At 49.6% G+C, this 23,662-nt stretch overlaps 2 protein-coding genes across 2 annotated transcripts in view; both read right to left on the bottom strand.

The window, feature by feature from the left end:
* LOC131559625 (zinc finger protein 345-like) overlaps positions 1-23,662 on the bottom strand; it is a 740,983-nt gene that overhangs the window by 11,598 nt on the left and 705,723 nt on the right. The window lies entirely within an intron of this gene.
* On the bottom strand, positions 6,952-7,896 carry LOC131559860 (olfactory receptor 14J1-like). Its single transcript, XM_058808365.1, has one exon. The coding sequence runs from the start codon at positions 7,714-7,716 to the stop codon at positions 6,952-6,954; it is 765 nt and encodes a 254-aa protein (XP_058664348.1). The 5' UTR covers positions 7,717-7,896.

The raw sequence follows: 23,662 nt of genomic DNA, 5'->3' as shown, positions 1-23,662 counted from the left end.
ATTTCTTCTGCCCACGCTTGGTAATTCAGTATAATCCACCTGAACCCTTTCAAATAGTCAGTAGGCTATTTTTCTACCGCCAGCTGGAGCTTTTCTCATTACCTTTTTGTAAACCTTTTGACATGTCAAACACTCCTGTGTTATTTGTTTTGCTATCTCAAAAATTCCAATACATCCATAATATTTTAAAAAATTATCACATAAGGGTCTTTTTCCCCAATGAGTACGTTAGTGTAACTGGCTTAGAATCCTTCTAGCGCAAGCCTTAGGTAAAATCTCTCTCCCATCTGGCAGTACCCATTTTCCCAGCTCTTTCTTAGCTTCTAATCTTTTTATAGCTTTTTCTTCCTCTTGAGTACTATAGCATTTGGCAGCTCCTCTTGAATTTCCGCTATAGTGTTCAGCTGGATAGTTTCTTTTAATTTACATGCTGCCTCCTTTGCAGCTTGGTAGCTGTGTTGTTTCCTCTCACTAAGTAGCTTGACCCTCGTTGATGACCTCTTACATGTACTACAGCTATTCTCTTACGTTCTTTCAGGGCTTCAACCACTCTGATTATTAACTCCTGATAGATCGGTTTCTTCCTTTGAGTGTTTATCAAACCTCTTTCCATCCAGATTTTTCCAAATGTGTGTACAATTCCAAAAGCATATGTTGAGTCTGTAAATAGTGCCCACCTTATCTTTTAAAAGTTCTAAAGCTCAGTATAAAGCAAATAATTCACAAGCTTGACCTGACCAGCTAGAACCTATTTTTCCTCATTCTATTACAGACAGATTTTCTCCTTCTACAATAGCTAATCCTGAATTTCTTTTCCCTTTTATCACCCTTGATAGGCCATTGATAAAATATTTTTCCCCACTAGATAGCTCCATCTCACTTAAATCTGGTCTCACTTTTGTTTGTAATTCGATTAATTCCACACAGTTATGAGCAAGCTCTTCAGCTGGCTCCCCACAGAGGAATTGAGCAGGGCTCTGAGCCAGAGTGACTTTAAGTTCCAGTTCAGAGGAATGTATCAAGATAGCTTCATACTTTTAAAATCCGGCTATCAGTGAGCCACTTCTCTGCTTTTTGATGCAGTATGCTTCTAACGTTGTGGGGGGTATATATTACTAAAGGAGCTCCAAATGTAACTTTCTTTGCTTCTTCTACCAGAAGAGCAGTTGCTACTATAGCTTGTAAACATATTGGCCATCCTCGACTAACAGGGTCCAGTAACTTTGAATAATACCCCACCAGCTTTTATCTCCTCCCCAGTCCTGAGTGAGCACTCCATAAGCAGTTTGCTCAGCAGTATTTACAAATAATTGAAAAGGTTTACCTAAGTTAGGTAGGCTGAGTACTGGGACTTGAATTAGAGCATCTTTCAAACTCTTAAATTGTTTTTCATCCTCCTGGTTCCATTTCACTGTATTGACTGTTAGTTTTTCATACAAAAATTTCACATTTTGACTATATCTATCTATCCATTGTCTACAATATCCCAATAACTCTAAGAGTTGTGGTACTTCACTTTTGGTATTAGGGGAAGGCAGAGTCAGTTTTCCCGATATTCTCTCAGGATCCAATTTCTTTGTTCCTTTACTCAGCCAGTGACCTAGATATTTCACTTCCTCTTCAGCAAATTGTAACTTAGCCCTTGAAACCTTTAGGCCTTTCTTTCCCGAGAAATTCAACAGACTGATTGTTGCTTCTCTCACTTGCTCCTGATTCTCTCCTGCAATTAATAGATCATCTACATATTGTACTAGTTTAGTTCCTTCTGGTCTTTCAAAATCTTGTAGAACTCTTTCTAAAGCCTGGCCAAAAAGATTTGGGGATTCTGTAAAGCCTTGTGGAAGAACGGACTACCTTAATTGTTGTTTTCTCCCTGTGTCTGGATCTTGCCAGTCAAAGGCAAAATAGTCCCTGCATCCCTCCTCTAAAAGACAGGACCAAAAGGCGTCTTTCAAATCCATTACACTATACCAGATATAGTTAGAGGAAACCTTACTTAGTAATGTATACGGGTTAGCTACTACAGGAAATCTTGTGGCTTTTCGTTGACTGACACCCCTTAGGTCTTGGACTAGATGGTAGCTGCCGTCACTTTTCTTCACAGGGATATGGGGGTTTTGTGGGGTGACATACATTCTTCTAACTTGCCCTGCCATGAGTGTTCTTCAATTACTGGCTTCAGCCCTTGCCTGCCATCTAGCGGAATAGGGTATTGTCTCACTCTTACAGGAAACTCAGGGTTTACAATGGTGATTTTTAAGGGTTCTATATCCAATTTACCGATTTCCCCAGGAGTAGACCAGACATCAGGACATATTTTACTCTCATCCTGGTCCGTCAGTTTGTACATCTGTACCATTGGTTGATCATTTTGGTGTTGAATACCAATTTTTAGCGAAAGAATCAGGTCTCTCCCCAAAAGATTGCATTCTGCTTCTGAAACTAGTAATAGATCACTAATATCCACTTTTCCTTTTGCTTCAATAAGTACTTCTTCAATAATGGGAACCTTAAAGGCCTCCCCTTTTGCTACTGGTCACACAGCCCTGGCTTCTTGTCCCCATGTCAGGCTCTGGGGTGGATCCTGTGGAACATCCTTTGGTGGAGGCTGTGGCTCCAGGTGGGCCGGGGGGATCCCGGGGGACAGGGAACCTGCCGGGCATGAACAGCATTGGAGTTGTTGGGAGAAACTGTGAGGGGGAGCTGGGGCAGAGTCACCAACCCAGTGACCTGACACAGCCCTGCTGGGATGTCACACAGCCCCTCTGGGATGTCACAGCCTGCTCTGTGATGTCACAGAGGTAGTCTATCATGTCATAGTTCTTGATAATCTCACTCTGTGATGTCATAGCCCACTCTGTCACCTCATGTTACCAGATGATAAATTGTCTCCACCAGGTGAGCTGACACCTGGAGCTTGTTCTCCAAAACCCCAGGCCTATGGAAACCACACAATGCCCATTGTGTGAGAAGGGGAACTGGAATTTCAGCAGCCTCAGTGTTCTGCCAGCTCAGCCAGGCCATGGGAATATGGGGGTCCACCAGGGACCACCAGAGAGACCCCAGGACAGAAGAACTCATGGGTAAAGGGGAGGGGAAATGTGTTAATGATTTTGGGGATATGATATTCATATGTATGTTTAGTCCGGGACAATCAATGAATATGAGTGCAAAATACAGAATATAAAGAGAAACTTTCCTGTTCTCAGCATGCACAGCTTTGGGAGGAGCTATCCCCCGTGCATCCAGCTGAATAATGAATGCTGCTTCTTTATGCTACATTGGTGTTAAGGAGTTTTCTGTTTCACCAAATTTTTGGTAACACTCCCACTGCCAAGGAAAACTCTGTCTGCTGCTGTTCACAAACAGAGAAGGGCTGGTGGCAGATGTGGGGGTCAGAGGCTGCCTGGGGAACAGTGACCATGAAATAATGAAGTTTTCAATATTCTGTGAAAGAATGAGGGGCAGCAACAAAACTTCTGCACTGGTATTAGAAGGGGCAGACTTTGGCCTATTTAGGATGCAGATTTGGTGAGTATCAAATCAGATCCTAAATTTTTGAAGGGAAACAGCCCTTAAAAACAAAGGAATCCAGGAAGGATGGACACATTTCAATAAAGTAATCCTAAGTGGGAAGGAGCAGCCTCTGCCAGTGTGGCAAAAGATGATCTAGTGAGGAAAATTACTAGCTTGGCTGCCCATTCAGGTTTTCTGGGAACTCCGGTGTAAAAAAGGACCAGCAACTCAGGAAGTGTTTAAGGATGTCATTATGTTATCCGAAAGAAAATTAGAGACGTGAAGCTCAATCAGAATTTAACCTAAAAAAATTTTTTAAAAAAACTTTGTATAAAAAAGTGTATAGCAAAAGGAGGAATAAGGGAATGTCTACTCCTTATTGGATGTAGTGGAGAATATAGAAACTAAAGAGAAAAATGCTGAGCTACTTAACACCTTGTTTGTCTCAATTTTCAATATTAGGACAGGCTGTTCTCAGGACAAGTGTTCTCCTGAGCTGGTAAATGGGCACAGGGAGCAGAACAGCCCCCCCTGTAATCCAGGAGGAAGCAGCTGCTGACCTGCTGAGACACTCAGAGGCTCTCAGGTGCATGGCATTGAATGGGATCCATCCTAGGAGGATGAGGGAGCTGGGGCATGAGCTCCCCAAGCTGCTCTCCATCATTTAACATCTGTCCTGGCTCAGCCGGGAGGTCCCCGAGGACTGGAGGTGCTAATGTGAGCCCATCCCCAAGAAGGGCTGGAAGGAGGATCTGGGGAACTCCAGGCCTGTCAGCCTGACCTGGGTGCCCGGCAAGGTTATGGAACAGATCACCTTGAGTGCCATCACAGGGCACCCACAGGATGGCTGAGGGATCAGAGCCAGCCAGCGTGGATTTAGGGGTGGCAGGTCCTGTCTGACCAACCTGGTCTCCTTTCATGACCAGGTGACTCACCTGTGGATGCTGGAAATGCTGTGGATGTTGTGTGCCTAGAATTCAGCAAAGCCTTTGACTCTGTCTCTGACAGCATTGCCTGGAAAAGCTGCAGCCCACAGCTTGGGCAGGTTCCCTCCTCGCTGGGAGATTTAAGGGCTGGCTGGAGGCTGGGCCCAGAGAGTGGTGGGGATGGTGCTGCACCCAGCTGGTATCCAGGCACTGGTGGTGTCCCTCAGGGATCTGTGCTGGGCCCAGTCCTGTTTAATATCTTCACTGATGATCTGGGTGAGGGGATTGAGTCCACCATACACAAATTGCAGATGGCACCAAGCTGGGTGCGAGTGTTGATCTGCTGGAGGGCAGGACAAGAAGACACAGCCTTAAACTGCACCAGGGGAGGCTCAGACTGGACAATAGGAAGAAGTTCTTCACAGAGTGGATGAGTGGGCATTGGGAGGGGCTGGCCAGGGGGGGAGGTGGCAGAGTCACTGTCCCTGTCCAGTGGCACTTAGTGGCATGGTCTGGGTGACAAGGCAGTGTTAGGACATTGGTTGGACTTGATGATCCAAAAGTTTTTTCCAGCCTATTTGATTCTGTCACTCATTGATGATTGGGAGACTCTGGAGCCATTGTGACACTGCAGGGCCTTGTGGAACTAATTGGACCATGGTGACACCGTGCAGCCCCATAGAACCAGGGGTCCAGTGTGGTGCTGTGGGGCCAAATGGAACCAGGGAGTGCACTGTGACACTGTGAGTCCTTGTGGGACCACAGAGGCCATTGTGACACTGCAGGGCCTCGAGTAACCAAGGGGTTTCACCATTTTGGCACTGCAAAACCAAGGGCACCATTGGGAGACTCCAGGGCCGAGAGGAGCCAAGGGGCCATTGTGACACTATGGGGCCTCGTGGAACCAAGGGGACATTGGGACACTGCAGGATCCTGTGTAACCAAGGGGCCACTGTGACACGATGGGGACTCAAGGAATCTGGAATAATGTGACACTGTGTGGCCTCGTGGAAACAAGGAGTCCGTTGTGACGCTGAGGGGACTTCTGGAACCACAGAGACCATGGTGACAGTGTGGGACCGCATGTGACCATGCGGCCATTGTGACACCATGGGGCCCCATGGAACCAAGGGGCCACTGTGAAACTGTGGCACCAATGAGAACATTGTGACACTGTGAAGCCCCATGGAAACAAGTAGTCCATTGTTACATTTTGGGGCCCCACAGAACCAAGGAGACCATTGTTGCTCTGCATGGCCTCATGGAACAAAGGAGACCAGTGTGACAGTGCAGGGCCTGGTGTAACAAGGAGGCCATTGTGACAATGAGAGGCCCCATGGAACCAAGGACATCTTTGCAGATGACACCAAGCTGGATGTGAGTGTTGATTCTGTGGGAGCATAGGAGGGCTCTGCACAGGGCCCTGGACAGGCTGGATCCAGAACCCAAATCCACCAATGTGAGATTTAGCAAATCCAAGTACCGAGTTCTGCACTTTGGCCACAGCAACCCCTGCAGCACTACAGGCTGGGGACAGAGTGGCTGGACAGCAGCCAGGCAGAAAGGGACCTGCAGGGAGTGATGGACAGCAGGCTGGACATGAGCCAGCAGTGTGCCCAGGTGGGCAAGAAGGCCAATGGATCCTGGCCTGTATCAGGAATGGTGTGGCCAGCAGGACCAGAGCTGATGTGCTCAGCACTGATCTGCCCCCAGCTCTGTGCTTAGACATTGCTGCTGCAGCTCCAGAATAGGGAACACAAGGGGATCACTGCAGAAAACTTTGCTGGGAGATCCTTTAGCTCCTTTAAAGACACCAAGAGCACAGTCCCTCACTGACACAGTCTGTGGGCACAGGAAAGGTGCAGAGAACCAAAATGAGAAATGGCTCAAACAATGGTTTTACTTTGTGGACAATATTAATAAACTAAAACACAGGGGAAAAAAGAACAAATCCAAAATAACTATCAAAGATTATTTATATTACAAATTATTTATATTACAAATTATTCATATTACTTGGCCTGTTCCAGCTGCAGTCCCGGCACTGCCAACCCCAGGGCTGTGCCTGGCCCCGAAAGCACTCAGGACCTGCAGCAACACCAGGGCCACCAGGGCAGCGGGGCAGGGCCACGGCAGCAGCACTGGCAACACCAAGTGCTGCTGCTGCTGGACACAGCTGCTGGGCCAGCACTGATCTGCCCCCAGCTCTGCACACAGACATTGCTGCTGCAGCTCTAGAGAAGGCAACAAAAGGGCATCTCTACAGAAAACTTTGCTGTGAGACCCTTTAGTTCATTTAAAACCACCAAGAGTGTAGCTCCCCATTGAAATGGGCTGTGGCCACAGGGAAGGTGGAGAGAAACATAATGAGAAATGTCACAAGGAATTACATTTATTTGTAGATAATATGAAAAAAGTAAAACAAAGAAAAAGAACTTCCAAAGTGAAAACAAACAGAAGTATCAAAGATTATTTTTATTACATTTATTTGTAGAAATTGGCAAGCATTTCAACGTTTCTGAAAGCATCCAGTCATCATTGTCTGCACTGCAGCCTTGAGCTCCTGGTTCCTCAGGCTGTAGATGAGGGGGTTCAGGGCTGGAGGCACCACCGAGTACAGAACTGACACTGACATATCAAGCGATGGGGAGGAAATGGAGGGGGGCTTCAGGTGAGCAAATGTGCCAGTGCTGATAAACAAGGACACCACAGCCAGGTGAGGGAGGCAGGTGGAAAAGGCTTTGTGCTTTCCCTGCTCAGAGGGGATCCTCAGCACAGCCCTGAAGATCTGCACATAGGAGAAAACAATGAACATGAAACAACCAAATGCTAAACAGGAACTAACAGCAATGAGCCCAAGTTCCCTGAGGTATGATTGTGAGCAGGAGAGCTTGAGGATCTGTGGGATTTCACAGAAGAATTGGCCCAGGGCATTGCCATGGCACAGGGGCAGGGAAAATGCATTGGCTGTGTGCAGCAGAGCATTGAGAAAGGCAGTGGCCCAGGCAGCTGCTGCCATGTGGGCACAAGCTCTGCTGCCCAGGAGGGTCCCGTAGTGCAGGGGTTTGCAGATGGACACGTAGCGGTCGTAGCACATGATAGTCAGGAGGGAAAGCTCTGCTGAGATGAAGAACATAAAGAAAAAGAGCTGAGCAGCACATCCTGTGTAGGAGATGTCCCTGGTGTCCCAGAGGGAATTGTGCATGGCTTTGGGGACAGTGGTGCAGATGGAGCCCAGGTCACTGAGGGCCAGGTTGAGCAGGAAGAAGAACATGGGCGTGTGCAGGTGGTCGCTGCAGGCTACGGCGCTGATGATGAGGCCGTTGCCCAGGAGGGCAGCCAGGGAGATGCCCAGCAAGAGGCAGAAGTGCAGGAGCTGCAGCTGCCGTGTGTCTGCCAATGCCAGCAGGAAGAAGTGGCTGATGGAGCTGCTGTTGGACAGTTGCTGTGCCTTGGCATTTGAATCTGTAAAAAAAGTAATCATGGAATAATTGGGTTTGGAGAGGACCTTAAATATCCCAGCACAGCTTGGGGGCACATTCCACACACTCCCTACCCAGGGCTCTGCTGGCTGGAGCTGTCCCTGCCAGCAGCTGCTTCCCTGTGCCCAGGGCTGGGCCCTGCCAGTGCTGCCAGAGCTCAGCCCAGTCCTGGGGGCTCAGCTCTGCCCTGCAGACCCCTCCCAGCTCTGGCATGCCCAGGGACAGCTCTGGACCTGCAGGCTCTGATGGCAACGTCAAAGCAACCCTGAGGAGGCTGGATAAACAAGACAAAAAGCAGCTTCTAAGAGGCCCTGTGCTGATTTCTGTCACTGCCTGGTTTAGCAACATCTGAGAAAATTTTTTTATTCTCGTCCTGGACTGCCAGATGAAATTCTGTGTGCAATTTCCCATCAAGACAACCCAGAGCAGTACTTTAAAAAAGCAGGATTTTCCCTTTTATGCAGTCCCTGCCTCGCTCCGCTCCCTGCATAATCTACTTGGAAATGTTATGCAGTTAAATGTCATGCTGGGAGCAGTCCTGAACCATGCAGCATCCTCCCCACAAAAGGAGAACACTTCCAAGCCTTACCAGCTATCTCCTCCCACCCAGATCTTGTCCCCCAGTGCTGGAAGCAGCTGCCAGGGCTGGCTGAGAGCTGTCCCTGGCAGGCAGCAGAGTCCCTGCCCCAGCACAGCACCCTGGGCTGCAGGACCCTGCTCTGCACGACAGCCGTGGGCACCCCTGGCTGCTCTGCACAAGAGACAATCAGAGAATGTACTCACGGGGTCTGTAGGCATTGGGATGTTCCAGCTTGAGGAGATGGCTCCAGGAGCTGCAGCTGCATTGTCCTGCAGCCAGAGGCTCCTGTGCCAAGGGCTGGCAGTGATTGTGCCCCAGGCACTTCTCAGCACCTTCCCAGCCCTGACTGATTGAAGCTCTCTGTGCCTCTGTGCTGTGCCCAGGGTGGCTGCAGGCAGTGTCCCAGCCCTGCTGGGCTGGTAGAAGAGCTGCTCATCAAGAGAAATGTGCTTTTGAAGCTCTGCTTGGTTACCAGGAGCTTCCTCTGTGCCAGGAGCCCAGCCCAGCTCATCAGCACAGACACAGCATAAGGACATTAATGAGCCTCTGGGACTTTGTGCCCAGGTCCTGAACATCAGTCTCTGAGAGGGAGCTGAAGAAACCTCTGCAGAACTCCAAGTCAGAATCACACTCCAAACTTTCTTGGACTTTTAATGGGTCCCACTGAGGGACACAACTGAGCAAGTGTCCCCAGGCCCCAGGCAGAGCAGAGAACTGGAGGCAGTGATGACAGGTGGGGACAAAGAGAAGCCAAATCTTGGTGCCCTGGGGCACAGCAGAAGGTTCTGTGCCACCAAGGGCTGTGAGGAGACACCTTGTGCTGAGGCCCTGGGGCCTCCTGGCACAGCCCCAGCCAGGCTGGACACTGTCAGCCCCTTGTCCTGCCCTCAGCATCTCCCCCTAGCCCACATCCCAGTGGCCTCAAGGATCTGCTAGAAGGAGTCCCTGGGGAGCCTTGCTCAGGAATGGCCCTGGGGCCTCCTTAATGTTCCCTGCAGGGACTGCAGGTTTTTCAAAGGACTTTGGGTTTTGCTTTTGCCTTGAAGTCTCTGAGAGGTTTATGCAATCCTGGCCTGCAATTATCTGCTGTAATTAGTCCCGGAGAGGCTTTGTCAGTAACAACACTCATTGTGGCTCATTAATGCTTAAAGGTACTTCAGTTGTTTGAAGGTACTTGGTGTTTCCCTTTTGATACAGACTCTGTGAAAGGTTTGTGCACTCAAGGCCCCAGTTATCTGCTTTAGTGAATCCCTTGAGAGCTTTGTACTGACACTCAGTGGGGCTCATTAGTGCCTTGAGAAACTCAAGGTTTTTAAGGTACTTTATGAATTTAAGAATACTTTTAGGTACTTTTAAGAATTTTCCTTCCCACGCTGAGTCTCTGAGAGGTTTTTGTGCCATCCTGGTCTCCAATTCTCTCCTCCAAGGGGTCCATGAGGAGCTTGTGTTGGGTATCTTCCCCCTTTCTGTTTTACAACAAAGATGGAACTGAAATAATTTTGTAAGACTTTCTAAAAGCATCCAAACAAGCATGTGACAATTAACAATACAGCAACAATCAGTAAGAAAATTAATAGTCCTGTTTTAGCTAGACATCATCCAACCCTTTAGTCCCTTGAATTGGAAGATTTTATTGACCCAGTCTTTGTTTTCTACTTAAAGCTTCTTGAACCCTTCCTTCAGTACCTGAATGCTCTTGTGGATTGACTCGCTGTGGATGGAGAGGTTCATACAACACATGCCCTCAGACTCTACACAGCCATGCCCATGTGCCCACAGTAAAAACTCTGTCACTGTTCTGCAAGGTGGCATGTCTGATGGTCTCTATGTCTGAGAGCAGGGAATACAATGTGAGGGAGGCAGCATTGTTTTGCTTACTTAACAGGCACCCAAGATGGTCTAATTGTCCTAAAACTTTAGCTGCAGCCACCCAAGGTAGTCCATATTGAGGGTGCTACCATCCGATACCTGGATTAAAGCTTGCAAAGCCATCTCTTTGATATCATCCAATACTTCTCTGGGGATACCTGCTGCTTGATCATCTGGTAGGCTGTGTTGTCCTTCTCCAGCTAGATGGTTGATTGTCAATTCCACCCTTGTCTTATTATTAGCATAGTCTGCTATTAATTGATTTAGTAAACACTTCCATCCCCCTTCCCACAGGGTGTATTCTGTAGGTGACAACAACATGGTCCTAATACATTTTAAATCATAGGGGGTTAAGACATGCTGTAAACATGGGCCTCATTAGGTCATTAAAACAAGGTAAGTCCTTCCTATGGTCTTTAGCTGCCCTACACAGATCCTTGATTTCCCTGTAAACCAATGGCTGATACCTGGGATTCTGCCCCCTTCTTTTATAACATACAGGGGCAATGAGGAATTTTGAGACTATATGCCAGTCTTCTTACTTTCCCAGGGATCTTCTGGGGTTGAGGGGCAAGGTGGCTCTGAGGAGTACAAACTGTCTTCTGGGGAGGAAGAATGACTTGGAGGAGAAATATTTGGATTAGAAATAGTGTGACAGTTGGGCTTAGTACCTTGAACATAGGCTTATATTGTTGCCAGAGGGTGATGCAAAAGGCATCAGGTGTTGGGGAGGAAGGGCCTTGACCTAGGATGGCAGACTTCCAGGCTGGCCTTCTGGAGGCATGGCCCAGGGTACTGGGGGAGTGATTGACCGTGGAGGCATAACCTGTGGTTGTGGGGGTGAAGTCTGGAGGTTCATTCAGGGTGGAAGAGAAGGTTGTGGTAGCAGGAAGTGGAGCAGCCAAGATGGAGGGAAGACGGTCAGGGTGAGGGACATCTGGAAAATTTTTAATGATCCACTTCATGATTGATTTTAATTTGTTCTTTGAAGATATTTGGTCATGATCACTGAGAATTAACTTAAAGCATCCATATACGCACCTTTCTACTTTGGACATCCGGCTACCCATTTTTCTCTTTCTCCGCCTTAGGTAGAACAGCCACTGGAACAGCCTAAATCAGTTATGGGATGTGGATGCGTATTGTAAAAACACAGTAGCAAAATGGGCATTAATTGTCCTGTATTTCCCCAAACCCACCTGCAATCCTACGCAGGTGAAACTGTCATTGTCCCTGTGGATCCTGGCTGAGGTCACTCGAAGCAATGATGAATCTGCTGGCCTGGCACAATCCAAAATCCCGGGGAGCACTGGCCTATCCATCAGCTAACCCCAGCTGACATGACTGAATGTCAGGATCCCTGTTTGTGCACCAAATGTCACAATGAGGGTGGCTCTGACAAACCTTTCTGGTTCCCCAACTTCAGGGCAAGGGTGGTGAAAATGAAAAGGAGCAGATGCTGGGGAAGATGAAACAGGAAAGCCTTATAAATATGTTTGCCTGGCAAAAGATTTTGAGAATAGAGAAACTGTAAGTGAGATTGAAATGAAAGCAAGCTTTTAGATACCAAGCCTTATTTACTGAACAACTGGAAAACAATGGTATGGCCAGCTGAAGGTAATCTTCTTTTGATGAAACAATTCCCTCTGCTTGCAGACAGGTCCAAGGGTCAGAGCAGACCCTACTAGCTTGGCAGAAGGGGTCCAAAGAGTAGTTTTTAGGGTTTAAAATATAACACAGTATGGCAATGTAAAGTTTCTTATAGGTTGTATGTAAATGCCATAAGATTTGTATCTTGTACTAGAGTGGTTAGTGAAAATTAGAATATGTGTCACAGAAGAAGATTTATTGTATTGTAACGGGAACTCCTCTTCTCTTTTGGACATCCATTTTGGGTGCCTCTTTTGAGCTCCTCTTTTGGGCCTGCTCCAAGCTGTGGCTGGCAGCTCCAAACAAGGCCCCTGCACCCACACCTGTTGGGATCTCTAGCTGGTCAGATTGACCCTGAGAAAAGTTCAAAAGTTTCTTTTCCCAGCCCAGCGCTTGAAGAAGGAGTCAGGGCTCTTCATTTCTCCATCTTAAGGTTGTTTATTTTATGTTATCTGTAAAAACTTTTCTCCTGCCCTGCCGAGGTCAGCTCAGCAAGACAGTCCAAGGCATTTTGCCTGCCCCCAGGGCAGTTTTATGTCTTTATACTAAAAACTACATGTACAATGTTTACAATTACTTTCCAAAACCTATCACCTATGTTAGACAGTGAGCTTCTACTCTAAAGCAATCTCTAAGTGCCAACATCACAGCAGAAGATGGAGGCCAAGAAGAAGAAGGAGAAAGGTTGGATACACCCAGTTCCCTCCATCCTGCCTCCTGAACCCCCATACCAAAAATTCTAAAATCTACTTTTCTCCCCTGTGCTAACTTCACTGATATTCTACTTAACCTCTTGTGCCCTGCTGACCTTCATACAATGTTGGTAATTTGCTCCATGGGTCATAATCAAAACCACAGGCATTTTGGGCTCTGTGCCAGGGTCTCTGAGACCCCTGGCAGGAGTCTTGGTGCTCAGGACAGCCAGAGGGATGTCCTGGGTCCTGACACACACCCTTTGCAATAAACCACAAGTTCAAGACCTGGCTGCAGAGATCTATCATCTCCATCCATCCCAACTGTCCTACCCCCTGATGCTCCTACAAGCAGGATCAATGGAGTTACCAAAAAAAACTTTAGTAACAGGGTGAAAAACAATAAACATGGAGAAGTCGAGCACAGCATGAGGGGTGTGGGATCCAAATATCTGAGATAAAGGCGAAGCAACAATGCATACACTTGGGGGGTAGAACACTCTAGAACAAAAACCAAAGAGGGGAAACAAGTAACAAATAGGGGAGGAGAACTTGGACAACTTAGCATAACAACACTAAAGGCATATGAGGGAACTCTCAAGCTCACCCTAGGTTAAACAAATGATTCCCAGGGCTTCAAACTTGCGCCCAGGTCTTCTAGGGTAAAATCTGGCTGACTCTGAGTTACAGCCAGGCTAACTCCCACACCGCTGCTTTGCTCTGGCCCCTTGGGACCATGTGGCCCAACAGAGCCACAATGCTGTCCTTGGTTCCACGAGGCTCTGCAGTGTCACAATGGTCCCTTGGATCCATGGTGCTCTGCAGTGCCACAATGGCTCCTTCATTTCACAAGGCTATGGCTCCTTCATTTCACAAGGCTAACAAATGTCACTTTGGTCTCCATGCAAAGGAAACCACAGAGCCCCCATGTTTCAGGAGCTGATGAACAGCAACCACCAGAGGCCAAGGCAAGCCTGACCTGTCTGTCCAGGCAGGTTTGCTTGGAGCAACCCTTGGATATTTGAAATTATGGATGTGGAGCCCTAATTTAAAACATTTGTGCATGGAGAAGAGGGATGGGTTTTTTCATAAAAAGAAAAGCACAGAGCTCTTTCCAATGTTGGAAAACAGGTGAGTGGTGCCCCTCAGGAGTCAAAGGCCAGCCAGACTTGTCTGTCCTGGCAACTTTTGTCTGGCAGCAATCCTTGGATACACAGAAATTTGGAAGTGGAATCCAAATTTTGGCCATGCATGCCTGGAAAAAATGGACAGTTCTTTTCCATAAAAGAAGAGCCCAGAGCCCCAGTGTTTCCAGGGCAGATGGGAGCGGCCTTCCACATTCCAAGGTCCGCCAGACCTATCAGGTGACCCCTGAGAGACCAAGGCAGCCACACCTATTTCATGTTCCGTTGCTTCCTCAGGGCCCTGCACTGTCACAATGGCTCCTTGCTTCCATGAGGCCCTAAGGTGTCATAATGGCCCCTTGGCTACACAAGTCCTTAAAGGATCTTAATGGTCTCCATGGTTCCACAAGCCCAAGGCCCCACAGTGCCATAGTGGACTTTGGGTGTCCAATGGCCCCTTGGTTCCATTGGGGCCCAGTAGTGCAACAATGATTCCCTTGTTTCCACAACTTCCCATAGTGTCACAATGGCCCCTTCCCTCCTTGAGGTCCTGCAGGGTCACAATGGTCTCCATGATTCCATGGGGCCTTGTAATGCCACAATGCTCTGCATTGATCCACAGTGCCCTGCAGGATCACAACAGCATTTGGCTCCACGAGGCCCTGAAATGCAGCAATGGCCTCTTGGTTCCACAAAGCCCTGCTGCTTCACACTGGTCCCTTGGGACCATGGGGCCCAACAGAGCCACAAAGATATTCTTGGTTCCACAAGGCCCCATAGTGTCACAGTGCCCCCTTGGATCCGTGGTACCCTGCAGGGTCACAATGTTCCTCTTGGTTCCTTAAGGCCCAACAGTGTAACAGGTTCCAAAAGGGCTTGCAGTGTCACCATGGCCCATTGGATCCACAATGCTCCGCAGTGTCACAATGGTCTCCATAGGAAGGAAACTAGTGAGCCCCAGTGGTGCAGGGGCAGTCACCAGAGGCAGTCACCAGAGACCATGTCTAGCCAGACTTGTGTCACCCTGATTTTTAAGATTTTCTAAGTCTTCTGATGTTGACATTCTTGTAGCGAACTTTCTCAACCACTTTCTGTAAATAACTCATTATTTTGCATTCCTTTATGGAGGAGGAGAGAGTTGAAGGGCTGTTGTTTTGACCAGTGTCATTGGAGAGGTGGCACTGTCACCTTCCAATCCGCTGTCACTTTTGTAAAACTATAAATGTTGGAGTCAGAAAATAAAAGATCCCTTTTTCCTTCACCTTGAGAACAGTGGTGTGTGCTTCTGTTCTTTTGTGTTCTACAGTGAGATCTGGTGACCGCCTAAGTGTACTGCAGCCCAGGCTGAGACAGAGTGCAGATTGTCGGTGAGGTTGTATTGTTCCCCCTCTTTGGTGCTTTGCCTGCTGTTCTTGGGGTAATGGCAACCGCTGTGGGTTTCAAGGAGGATTCCTCATTTTGGATGTCTGGACAGGGGTCCTGGAGTGGAAACAGGTTTCTGTTTCCTGGGATGATTTTGAGAGATTGTTTCTGTGGGCCCGAGAGCGAGAGCTCTTTTCGGACCCTGCGAAGGTGTTCTCCAGGGAGGCGCGGTTTCTCATGGGGGTCCGCCTCATGCAGGCCCTCTTTGATGATTGCACCGTAGATGTGGGATCGCTGCTGATGCAGTGGAAGAAGTGTGAGGAGCTTTGGCAGGGGTCTGGTTCTTGCACCTCTCAGATTTCCCAGGGATGCGCTCCTGTCTCGGACGTGGACGAGGGAGAGTTTGAGTTTCTGTGTGATGTAGAGCCCTCCCCCTGGACCTAGGATGGTGTTTTGGGGAACAGGTCCAACTGGGGGATGGCTCTGTGGATTCGGCAGGTCATCCTTGCCTCGCCCTGTGCGGGTGGCAGGGCGGAGGGCGTGCTGTCCTCTCTTTGTGCCTTCTCGGCCTTTGAGGATCAGCCTCTGCCTCAGATTGAGTCTGATCCGGTGACAACTCTTTGTCCAAACTGCGGTGTTTCCTTGACATTCCCCCTGAGCACGGCAGGAGCAGGTCCAACCGCCTTCGAGTTGGGCTCATTGGTGGGGAGGGTGGCTTAACCCATCTCTGAGTCTGTGCAGTCTGCCAGGGATGCACAGTCAGTGGAAGCCTTGGGGGTGTGGGGCCATGGACAGTGTTCCATCTGGCCCCACTCTGGTAGGCAGGCAGCCCACCCCACTCCACTCAGCCGGGGCAGTGCCCACTGTGGAGTCTTGCGGTTCAGGATGGACTCTCATAGGGGCTGTGCCGGGCTCTCTTGTGCTGCTCTGCAGTGATGTGGCTCCGCGGGTCCCGCCTCTTACGGCATCCCCCTCCTCCCCCATGTTGGGGGCCGGGGGCCCCGCGCTGGTCTCATCCCAGTCCACACTGGGTTTGCAGGCTGTGCTGGCACCTGTGCCTGCCAAGGCACCCCCTGCTGCAGCTGCGGTGCGACAGGGTGCTGAGGTATTTACCTTTAGTGAAAATGCTGACACAGCCAGTGGGAGGCTGGTGGGTTCCCGGGGCCGTGGCGCCTCCTCGTTGAATTTGTGGATGTTTCCCTCATGCCAGGTGACTGTGTGTCTGAGGAACCCTGTGTGTTTCTGGTGAGAAGCCAATACTAAAACCAATGAGATGTCTGAGCCTGCCTCCTCGCGGCATCCGCAGGGTTGCAGAGTGGGGTCCTCTGGTTCTGCCGGTGCTGCAGGGGGTGCAGGGGTGAGTGGTGTTGACCTGCCTCCCAGTCAATCATCTACCCTTGTCCCTCTGGGGCCCAAGGACCGGGACACAGCAGGTGCTGTGGCTTTGCCAGGGGCTTCCCAGGCTTTCCCTGTGCTCAGGGGTGTTACTCATAACACCCATCAACCCCTTTCATATAAGCTGGAGGGGGAAGTCCGTGATGCGGTTGCTCAGCATGGTTTGGGGTCTGCTGAGGTTATGCAGACTCTCTGGAGGGTTGCTATGGACATGCTGACGCCTCATGACCTCTGTCATGTGGCGTCCTGTCTCTTTGACCCTGTGCAGTTTGATGTTTTTGAGACCAAGTGGTCTCATTTGGCATCCAATGCGGTGGTGCAAAATGTTGTGCTGGGGCCACAGGACCCCAGGCGTGTGGATGTCGCTGACATGCTGTTGGGAACAGGGATTTATGAAAATACTCAGGGGCAGAGTGGATTTGATCCCCTTGTGCTTGACCAGTGCCACACACTGGGCATGGCAGCGATTGTTCAGACCCTGGAAATGGCTGCTCCGAGGTAGCCATTTGCGACCATTATCCAGGGGGATGATTTGATGAGCCTTTCATGGCATTTGTGGCAAGGCTGGCTGCCTCTGTGGAGAGGCAGGTGCCTGATCCTGTGGCAAGGAGGATTGTGATTGCAAACCTTGCGAGGTGTAATTGCAGTGATGCTTGTAGGAGGGTCATAGCGGCTGTGCCTGGTTTTCCTGCTGTCTCCCAGATGGCAGAGGCCTGTGCGGACATCATCCCCTCGGGTTGGAAGTTGGCTGCTGTGGCTGCCACTGTGCAGCCAGTCTGGGCGGCACCGCAGGGCAGGCGGCCACAGCAGGGCACTGCGCAGGCTGGCAAGAAGCAGGGGAAGAAAGCACAGAAGGTCAAATTCCCCATGTTCTTCCACGGTCAGTGTGGTAGGCCGAATGACATGTCCATTATCTGCAAGGTGACTGTTCATGTTAATGGCCAGGGTTTACCGGACTCGGGAAACGTGAAGTGGAGCGTGCAGCAGGGACATGCCCAGACACAAGCTTCTCTCCATACCCAGGAGCCAATGGAGGTCTCCTTTGCCAGCTTGCAGCCAGCACCCATGGATCAGCAGGTGTGGATGTCTGCACCGCAGCAACAGTTGTCTTAGAATCTTGTAAAATACACAAGGCTCTCCTGGATGCCTTTGATCCCTTAGGTGGGGGCATGAGTGCTCTCCTTATGGGGAGGTCTTGTGCCACCCTTCAGGGCATCATTGTGCACTTGGGGCTCATTGATGCAGATTTCACAGGGCAGATTTGTGCCACACCCACCCCCTCCCGTCATGATCCCGAAAGGGACACAACTTGCTCAGCTTGTGCCTTTTAAGTCCTCTGTTCGCAGGACAGCTGACCAGTTGTGTGGAGCTGGTGGCTTTGGATCCACTGGGCTGACTCAAGTTCACTGGACTGCTGTCCTGACCAAGGACTGTTCCGAGATGCTGTGTACCCTGTCCATTCCTGGTGTGACGCCGTCGGAGATCCACCTCTGCAGGCTTCTTGACAGCGGTGCTGACATCCTGATTCTCTCACTTGCTGCCTCGCCCTCGGAGTGGCCTCTGGATCCGGTGGAGACGTCTGTTGTGGGCCTGGGAGGGACGGCACAATGCTACGTGAGCCTGCAGCCCGTGCTGCTCATGAACCCAGAGGGACAGATGGCCTGGGTTAGGCCTCATGTTACTTCAACTCCTCCCAACCTCTGGGGGAGGGATGTTCTGTCTGTCTGGGGGGTGCGCATCGAGACAGATTTTTGATGTGGGCCACTGCAATGAAGGACGCAGAGTGTCCTGCGCCTCCTATACGGTGGCTGCTGGACAAGCCTGTCTGGGAGAAGCAGTGGCCCCTCCCTCAAGATAAATTGATCGCTCTTCAGAATCTGGTGCAGGAACAGTTGGACCAGGGTCATCTGGAGCCTTCTACCATTCCCTGGAACACTCCGTTCTTCTGCATCAAAAGGAAATCTGGGAAATGGAGGTTGTTGCAAGACCTCCAGAAGGTTAATGCCGTGATGGAAAGCATGGGAACATTGCAGGCGGGCATGCCATCGCCTACCATGCTTACTGCAGACTGGCCAGTCCTCATTGTGGATCTGAAGGATTGTTTCTTTATGATTCCTTTGCATCCCGATGACAGATCGAAGTTTGCCTTCTCAGTGACAGCGATTAACGAGGCTGAACCTGCACTGAGATATCAATGGAGGACATTGCCCCAGGGCACACACAATTCTCCTGCCATATGCCAGTGGTATGTGGCCCGTGCCTTGTGTGGAGTTGGCAAGCAGTTTCCTGATGCGTGTCTGTATCATTATATGGACGACATTTTGGTGGCCGTGTCCACCCAGGATGAGGTGCTGAGGATTCAGCCTCGGTTGCTCGATGCTTTGCATGCTCATGGACTGCAGATGGCTCCAGAAAAGGTTCAAAAACAACCACCTTGGAAGAACTTGGAGGTCAAAATTCTGGAATGGACGATCTGTCACCAGGAGGTGCAATTTGTGCATTCTATGAAGACACTGAATGATACTCAGAAATTGGTAGGTGTCATCACTTGGTTACGTCCGTACTTGGGGCTAACCGACGCACAGCTGTCTCCTGTGTATGATTTGTTGAAAGGAGACTCTGATCTAAAGTCACCTCGCACACTGACCCCTGAGGCACTTAAGGCGTTGGAGGTGGTTCAGCAAGCTGTTTCAATGCTTGCCAAGGTTATCGCATTGATCCCTCTGTTGCTGTCACTGTGTTCATCACCACTCCAGATTCATATCCCACGGGCATCATTGGCCAATGGAGTGACAAATGGTCTGATTCCTTGCATGTGTTGGAATGGGTTTTCCTGTCCCATCAGCCGCAGAAGACGGCAGCTGCATTGTTTGAGCTGATTGCTCGCTTGATAATCAAATGCCGGCAATGGTGTTTGCAATTGATGGGTGTGGATCCTGCAAAGATCATACTCCCGGTGCAATGGGAGGATTTTGACTGGAGCTTTGCATACATTGCGTCCCTGCAGAGTGCTCTGGAAAATTTTTCAGGGCAGGTCATTTATCATCTGCCCAGTCATAGGCTACTGCATATGGCGAAATCCACACAAATTTCTTCGTGGCCCAAGAATAGTCAGGAGCCTGTGCAAGGACCCACCGTCTTCACTGACGGTTCAGAGAAAACAGGAAAAGCCATTGTTACCTGGAGGGACGGATCTGAGTGGCAGGTTCTGGAAGGCCATGAGGATGGGTCAGCCCAATTGGTTGTAACTTAGGGCTGCTGTTATGGCATTTGAGAAATTTTCCCAGGAACCTTTCAACTTGGTCACGGATTCCGCCCATGTGGCTGATATTGCACAGCAGTTGGGTCATTCGGTTTTGAAGGAGGTCGGTAATCCTGCCTTGTTTCATTTACTGAAGACCTTGTGGTGTGCCATTCAGGCCTGGGTTCATTCATTCTATGTTCTGCATGTGAGTAGTCACACCAGTTTGCCAGGCTTTATAGTGGAAGGTAATGTGAGGGCTGACAAGTTGGCTAACCCAGCGTGGGGAGCGCCTCAGCCTGATACACTCACGCAGGCCAAGGCATCCCATGGGTTTTTCCACCAAAATGCGCATACCCTGCAGAAGCAGTTTCAGCTGACGCCAGCTGAGGCTCATGACATTGTTGAGTCATGTGATGACGGCCATGCACTTGCTTCGCCTTTGCCAGCAGGGGTAAATTCCAGAGGCCTTAGGGCCTTGGAGCTTTGGCAGACTGATGTCACCCAGGTTGCCAAGTTTGGCCGGCTCAAGTATGTGCATGTCACGGTGGACACGTTCTCCTCTGCGATGTGGGCTTTGGCTCACACTGGGGAGAAGGCTCATGATGTCCTTGCCCACTGGAGGCAGGCCTTTGCCGTTCTGGGCGTACCTTCTGCAGGTCCTGCTTGCGCATTGCAAATGGTGTGGCAGTTCCTGCAGTTGTGGGGTGTCTCGCAAAAGTTTTGTATCCTTCATTCTCCAACTGGTCAAGGTATTGTAGAAGGCACTCATGGTACTCTGAAGCGAGTTCTTCAAAAACAAAAACAGGGAATGCAGGGTGAAACCCCGCACAGTCGGTTGGCAAAAGTTTTGTGCGCAGTCAATCATCTCACAGTGCCACAGAACTCAAATAATCCTGTCACTTTGAATCACCATCTCTTGTTGCAGGCTGCGGACAAGGCATATCAGCATCGAGCGAAGGTTCGGGTGTGGAATTTATTCACCAAACAGTGGGAAGGTCCCTATGACCTTATTGCTTTGGGGCGCAGGTATGTTTGTGTATCCACAGATACTGCGGTATGCTGGGTACCTTCAAAGTGTGTTTGCCCTGACCTGCGACCGCAGAGACAGAATCCAGCCGACGAGCAAGATGGAAACCGTGACCAACCTGAAAGGCATCAAGCGGGTGAATTGTCAGATGCAGATGATGAGAGTGATCACTCTGATGATTCCTCCGCAAGTGGGCACTGAACATTGTTCATGTTTTCTTTTTCATATTGTTCATTTTTTTTTTTTCTTTTTTAAATGGAAAAGGGTGAGATGTCGCCCTGGTATTTTAAGATTTTCTAAGCCTTCTGATGTTGACATTCTTGTAGTGAACTTTCTCACATACTTTCTGTAAATAACTCATTGTTTTGCATTCCTTTATGGAGGAGGAGAGAGTTGATGCACTGTTGGTTTGTCCAGTGTCATTGGAGAGATGGGACAGTGACCCTCCAATCCACTGTCACTTTTGGAAAACTGTAAATGTTGGAGTCAGAAAATAAACTTCCCCTTTTTACTTCACCTTGAGAACAACGAGGTGAGCTTGTGTTCTTTCGTGTCCTATAGTGACACTCCTGGGCTAGCGACTCCCTCTGAGTGGGGCCTCTCCCAGCCAGGAACTCTCCTGTTTGCTGCACTCAAGGATCCTGAACAAGGACGGAGCCTGGGCCAATCCCCCCATTCCTCCAGGCTCAACCCTTCGCCCACTGGGTAGATGCCAAAGCATCCACAGGGAACATTTCCTGCCTTCAGGGGAATTTCTCACAGGTGCCTTGCACTGAAGGTGAGGGTCTGTCCGAAAATCTTTCATTTTTGCCTCACAACTGTCATGAAGAGAAAAGACACTGAAAGGTTAAAAACTGTTGAGCCAGTTGGGAAAGAAAGTCTTATGCTTATTCAGTGTGTTCACAGGTGGTGTTTGCAGAACATGCCATGCTGAACTCGAAGGGGCATGCTGCCCTTTCTGAACAATGGATCTGGACTTTCTCCCTACCTCCTGACCTGGCTGGTCTGAGCTCTGGAGTGGTTCCCCCTCTCCAAGGGAAGACCCCTTTTGCCTGCCTTCAACCACTGTGACAGACAAATAGAGATGTGAGCCTCTTCATCAAGGAACCAAGACAAGACAAGAAAAACCCCCTTGGCTACCCCCTGGCACCCCCTGGCACCCCCTTAGCACCCCCTGGGACTGAACACCCCCAGCTCGGGGGGGGGGGGGTGTGCATGAAGGGGGAAAACTGCCCAGAATAAACGCACCTGTGACGCATTCGGCCATGAAAACAATGGAATAAGCACCTCCTCCTTTTGTTCCTATTCTTTTCCTCTCCTTGGAAACCTTATTTTGGCCACCCTTCCCCCAACAAAAAATGGTATATTTTGGGGTGCAATCTGACCGTGCTTTGAGATCTCCCTGGGACATGCACCAGTGAGCTTCGACGGCTGGACCCCCAAAGGACAATGACACGTTTCGGTAGCTATACCCCACCTGGCCTTCTTTCCTCCCTCTTCCCTTGTCTTACCCTTTTCTTCCCTAGATTCCCTAATCAAATGCTTATTCAGCTGTGGTTATTATCAATAAAATTGCATTTTGTTGATTTTTTACTGCAAACCCCCTGTGCCTTGTTGGTTATTTTGCACCAAAAAATCATCCGTCACCCGTTCACTCGGGCGGATCTCGAGAACTGACTCTTAGTTTCTGTGTGCACAGAGGAGTGCCTGTGCTGGGGAAATGTGGCAGAAATGCTGCTCTCTGAGGGGTTTGAGTGCTTTGGATAGCTGAGTCAGTCATGCCTGTAAGGAAGGTCAAGTCACAAGGTCTAAGCTAAGTTAAATGCTGCTAAGAGTTGCTCTTTTGCTAAGTTGTTAAGTTTAGGTTATTAGCTAAGTTAAATACTGTTAAATGTCATTTCTCTGTTGAATTGCAAAGTCATAAGTTATAAGTTAGGTTAAATACTGTTAAGTGCTGTTCTTTTGTTAAATTGTCAAGTTTAAAGTATCAGTCAAGTTTATGTTAAGTCCTGTTAAGTTTGAGCTCTGTTAAGCTTTAAGGCCGTATTCCTTTTATCCTTGCCCTCACTTTCCTTGTGACACACACACACACACACACACACACACACACACACACACAGAGGCAGTTCTCGGGTAATTTCTGGTTTGATTGCCTGGATTTGGTTTGGTTTTGTTGTTCCTTGTTTCCTTGGTGTGCCTGAACTGTCCAGTCAGGAGCAGAGTGATTCTTACCAAGGAACTTTGCCATGCTGTCCCTTAATATTAAATCTGGTTTTGGCTGATCCCTTGCTGGGGACTTTTTCAGCACTCTCAAGCCCTCGTTCATACCAGGGTGAAGGAGCCCTGGCCCAGGCTCTGGCCCTGGGGGACACGGGGACGCTGCTGGGGGGTCCCTGTCCCCCTGTGCCACCCCCAGGGCCCCAGTGCCCCATCCCCGTGTCAGGCTCTGGGCTTGATCTCGTGAACCATCCTCCGGGGGAGGCTGCGGGACCGGGGGCAGTGGGACCCAGGGGAACAGGGAACCCCACTGTGCACGGGCAGGGTTGGACTGCTCTGGGGGGGAATGTGAGGGGAGCTGGGGCAGAGTGACCTCCCCAGTGACCTCACACAGCCCCTGTGATGTAACACAGCCCTCTGTGATGTCACACTGCCTCCTGTGATGTCACAGAGCCAACTCTGAGACGTCACCCTGTGATGTGATACCGCTGCTCTGATTTGGTGGTGTTCACAGGTGTCCCAGGACAAGGGAAAAGAAGAGAATCTTGACTCCATGTTTCAAAAGGCTGATTTATTAT

The sequence above is a fragment of the Ammospiza caudacuta genome, chromosome 7 (genome assembly GCF_027887145.1).
Source record: "Ammospiza caudacuta isolate bAmmCau1 chromosome 7, bAmmCau1.pri, whole genome shotgun sequence".
NCBI lineage: Eukaryota > Metazoa > Chordata > Aves > Passeriformes > Passerellidae > Ammospiza > Ammospiza caudacuta.
This window is presented reverse-complemented; position numbering and strand designations above follow the sequence as displayed.

What these genes read in the sequence shown, in the direction of transcription:
- LOC131559860 (XM_058808365.1), bottom strand. Translation starts at nt 7,716, where the DNA reads ATGTTCTTCTTCCTGCTCAACCTGGCCCTCAGTGACCTGGGCTCCATC.